This window comes from Bidens hawaiensis, unplaced genomic scaffold (genome assembly GCF_021521415.1).
Source record: "Bidens hawaiensis isolate Kalapana, Puna unplaced genomic scaffold, B.hawaiensis_p1.1 tig00004818_1, whole genome shotgun sequence".
Taxonomy (NCBI): Eukaryota; Viridiplantae; Streptophyta; class Magnoliopsida; order Asterales; family Asteraceae; genus Bidens; species Bidens hawaiensis.
Window position 1 is genome coordinate 1,165,982 of NW_027491301.1, and position 5,034 is coordinate 1,171,015.

Genomic DNA, 5,034 nt, shown 5'->3' on the forward strand with positions numbered 1-5,034 from the left:
ATTTTCATTACGTAAAAACTTTCAGCAAAAAGCCGGGAAAATTTACACTCCTACGCAAAAAACGGAGGAGGGCGGGGCCACCCCTGGCCCTAACAAGGTTTCGCCAATGGTTGACGTTACTTCTTGAAAAACGGTAACGAGTATGAAAACATCGAATGTTATCTGTCAGAACTCAGGACCTTCGTGGTTAGACCATGGACGTGCCACTACCATGACATTGACCTCATCCACGGTCATGGACGCCCATGTATCCATTTGGGTAACAAGCATCACATTGCCTACATCGAAGAACCATGACCATCACATCACCAGTTGTTGCCACAACGAATATAGCTAATAATGAAGGTATGACGGTTCAAGAATTTATTACTAACAAAGCTTCCTAACCTGCTAACATCAAGGTAAACACGACCGGTTAGTCTCACCGTAGGAGGGGGTCTCCTACGATCAACCTCCGACGTGAGAACCAGTGATAAAATATGAAGATTGATAAGAGAGTATGAAGAGTAAGAGAGGATAGAGAGACATAGGATGAATGAGAATAATATTACCATTGAGTAAAGTGTTCCTTTTATAGGCATCCGGAAGCTTCTCTTGGGAAACTTAAGCTTCTTAAGGGTAAATGGTAAACTCCTCTTTTAGCTCATGCAAGCAAGCAATACCATTTTTATGTAACTTATATTCTGCTTTTGTCATGCCATGTTGACATAATTACTTCATGACAGATTTCAGCTTTATGTAATATCAGATATTGCTCTAAGGTTTACTGTAACAAGGAGCTTCTATAGTCAACTTAGGAATCTTTATAAGGAAGCTACGAGCTTCCTAATCTAGCAGCTTGTGCTTGCTACTTCTTAACTCCTAAGCTTTTCTGATTTATGAATGAATAGAGGTACCCTCATCACTGGTGTTATGCTTGCTATATATGCATGCTTGAAGTTACCATCATGCAACCTGTTTAATATAATATACTAACATTATAGTTGCTAACCAATAAGTAACCATCATTAATCTTTCTACAACAATGAGGAACACTTAACAAAATACTCCATTAACATCCTAACCTCACTCGAATCTCCCCATCAAAGTGGGAATGTCTATCAATAGATTAGTTGCTTAGGTAAAAAACATTTCATATTTGAATTAATTTGGGTCTACTAAAATTACGCAACATGTCAACTTAAGCCAACTCAAATTAAACATAAGATAAATAATGGTCACTCTTAACACACATGTTATCAAAGGGGTGACGAGACTAAAGGTGGGCAAACCGGGTTTTTTTAGGAAGTAGAATCTGATTTCAGGTTTGGTCAATAAAAGTAAAAAACCATGTCGAGTAGGAACCAGTTCCGGGTATGGTTGAGTTTTTTTGGAGATTTTTCCTGGGTTTATCGGGTTTTGGGCCTGATGGGTTTTAGGTTTTGACCCAGTAGGTGGGATCGGTTCTGGCAGGTCCAGGTCGGTTTCAGGGAGAAACTGAAAGCTGAATTGTGCCCGCGGGTCGGGTAAAACCGGGTCGTTTTGGGTCAGGTCTGGTATCGGTTTTATGCCCACCTCTAGACATTACTGGTGTTTTTAGCCTTTTATCGTGCATGCTCTCAGTTAGAACATCACTCCATTATCAAATTCTGGCTTATTAAGATTTGTAATTCTCGAACTGAAAGTTTCATTTTGTTACACATACCACCACTTTTATTATTATCAAATGAACAAGTGTCAAGGATCCACTATGATCAATTCTAGGTATATGACTCAACTCACAATTTAATCTCACGTTACAACTTACAACAATAAGAGCCATTTTTGACTTGTGGTCTAAGCAATCCAAATCGAAGTACAGAAACCATCAACGTTAAGTCATTACAAAATATTTCATATTTGACCAAACATTTTCACTTTGATCAACACAATGATACATGGAATAAATTCACTACACAAAAGCGTCAAGTGGAAACATTTTACAACAAAAAAGGGATTTTAAACATACTTTCTAAAGCTTAACCTCAACATCGACACCAGCTGGAAGATCAAGCTGCATCAACGAGTCAATGGTTTGTGCAGTCGGGTGTAGAATGTCTATGAGCCGTTGATGGGTTCGGATCTCAAAGTGGAATCTTGCATCTTTGTGCACATGAGGAGATTTAAGCACACAGTATATTCTCTTTTTGGTTGGCAACGGAACTGGCCCCATGGTCTTCGCGTTTGTTGTTCTAGCAGCATCCATGATTTGCTTACATGAATCCTCAATTAAAGGTACCCAGTATGACCTCAGTTTAATCCTTATTTTCTGCTTTGGTGCTATCTGAAATACAACAAAACATGACATTATGACAAATGCATCCCAATTATTATGAGCAAACCGCCTTACATGTGGTCAAGGTATTTATATAATTTCTTTTTATATTTCTTATAGGTTTCTAGCAGGGTTGTAGAAGTCGCTAGTAGCGAGTCGAGCGGTGGTGTACCTAATAGCGAGTAGTCGGACTGGAATTATTATATGTAATTTTTCAAAATTATACATGTATATTTATAATTTTGAAAAATTACGTATAAGTGTAAAGTGTTAACATAAATACTTCAAACATAAACCAATGCCGATTGTCTTTCAAAAAAAAAAAAAACTAAAGAAAGGTCCGATTTTTAACCAATTTGACAGAGTTTGACCACCTACCGACTAGTTGTTGATTAAAAACGATATCTGCAACATTGGTTTTTAGCATAACATACCTGAATATTAAGAATTTAAGATATAAACAAGCACTGTGTATGATTTAATATATAACTAACCTATATTTGCAACCTAAGTAAGCTCTGTATATGGTGTAAAATTTTAATAATGGTCTGCTTCATTCTTGAAGCAAGTGAAACACATGTACCAAAATATCTATGCATTTAAATGTTTAATGCAGTAAAAGATCAGATATCAGTCAAGAACCGATATTTGAGATATAGGTTAATTTTAATAACATGTAGAATTTTATATGTATAGCAACTTAACACTAACAATTCAGTATATTCTCCTACCTTAACAAATTAAACTTTTGCAACTTCCGAAACACTAACAAAGTAACAATTGTAGCAAGTGGGTGATAACAATGGATATATTAGAGATTAGTCTAAATGATGTGGGCCCAAGTGTAGAAGAGCGGGCCATGGTGTTTCTAAAGACCCAAGATCGCGCTTCAAAAGGGGCTGCACGAAAATGAGCTTAACTTGGGCTACGGGCCTCCGTTTCAAGCGTGCTACCAGTCAAAACGACCGTTGGAACGTGGGCCACGTTGTGGTAACCGGCCATAGGCGGGTTATCCCGTTTATTCTTCCGAAATAAGGCCTCTAGATACACTTTTGGGCCACTTTTGTCTTTTTCGTCTAGTTTTCGAGTTTTGTTTTGGGCTGTTGTTGGGCCTTTGGCTGTTTGTTTTGGCCCAAACCTATTTTGGTTTCTCTATTAATATGTTATGACTTATGAATGCTTGTGACTGATCATTGATCAATTATTGAATAAAATTACTTTATCTTTTCAAATTCTTGACTTTTGGGTCGAATTTGGGGGTTTGGGGAAGGATCTTCACGGGTATTCCAAGAATCAATGTGATTAGCCTTCAGATTCTCATAGTACGCTGCATCACTAAACTAGATCAACCTTTTGCAACTTGCAAAACACTAACAAATGTTGTAGCAAGTAGGAACTGATTAAGACTTTAAACACTAATTGAAAGAAGGAAGATAAAAAGGAAGAACTAAAAAGAAAGGTACTAATATCGAGAAAGTCAATATCTATCGTTGATATTAACAGTACCGATAATGTGACTATGTTTCACATGGGACCGATATAGCATATTAACAGTACCGATAATGTGACTATGTTTCACATGGCAAAATATATTATTTAACCTACAATAATTTAATACATTCGTTTCTTGCATTAACCACAAATTATAAATATTAATCCACTTTTTCAAATCTTTAAACTAAAACCCTAAATTTTGAACAAAGCAAATTAATAATAATAGGTTCCAAAATTACCTTGTCCGAATCAGAAGTTTCAATGACCGTCGACAATTGAACATCTCCAACCTCCAAAGCTTCAGGAGCTGCAAAGACTCTGGTTGAAGAACACCGAGACGATTGAAACTGAATCTTTGGAACAAACGGGACGGCAGAAAGGCTGGGTTTTGATGAAATTGAAGACGAATTGCATAATGGGAACATGGGTGCTGCTAGTGATGTTGAAATCGACATTGTGTGATTAGGGTTTTGGAATAATAATAATAATAATAATAATAATAATAATAATAATAATAATAATTTGCAGAAGAATTTGGGTTTTGCGAGTGAGACTGAGGTGGGTTATCCACAGGGTGGAAGGAAGGAGATAAGAAAAAATTAAACCGGGTCTAGTTTCAAATTCATATATGGGCCGGTGGTATTTCGGTTGGTTTACCCGCACAACACCCCAGTCTTTGTTTCAAACCGTTAACTCAGCATGTTACGTCAGCTTTTAAACCAATCAAACTGATTTAAATGTGTGTGTTGTGTAATAAGACAAATGTGTGTGTGTTTTGTAATAAGAAAATTGTGAGTTGGGATTTAGATGTGCCCATGCTCAATGGTTCTTTCACGCTTTTGCCCACAAACTATTATCGTCAAATGCTATTATTCCAATGTGGTGAAGAGTTTTTTTGCTTTAGTTTACAATTTCAAATGTTACCAACAAGGAACCATTGGAGATGCTCTAATATTATGTCTAATTAGATGTCCTCTTATCGAAGAGCAAGTTATAGACGAACGAAAGACAAAAGTGTTTTTAGGTGCTTGTTTTCCTTTCGATTACAAGCTAAAGATTGAGTTAATGGCATGATTAAAACTTGGACTGGTCATCAAGCCAAGTGCACTCTAATCCTTGTCCTTTCGATCTTCGCTTTCTCTTGGGCTTTTTATAAGTGAAGACAAACAGGACAAGACTGTTGTTTGAACTTACGATATCTTTTAAACATTTTTAGCAACATAAACTATTCTTAAATAGTGAAACAA

General features: G+C 36.6%; 1 protein-coding gene across 1 annotated transcript; it reads right to left on the reverse strand.

Moving 5' to 3' along the window:
- Positions 1 to 1,877: 1,877 nt before the first annotated feature.
- Positions 1,878 to 4,385, reverse strand: LOC143628138 (small ribosomal subunit protein uS10c-like). Its single transcript, XM_077097801.1, has 3 exons — positions 4,301 to 4,385; positions 4,027 to 4,261; positions 1,878 to 2,302 (listed from the first exon to the last, which is right to left on the reverse strand). The coding sequence occupies exons 2-3, from the start codon at positions 4,240 to 4,242 to the stop codon at positions 1,991 to 1,993; spliced, it is 528 nt and encodes a 175-aa protein (XP_076953916.1). The 5' UTR covers positions 4,243 to 4,261; positions 4,301 to 4,385; the 3' UTR covers positions 1,878 to 1,990.
- Between the last annotated feature and the right edge of the window lie 649 nt (positions 4,386 to 5,034).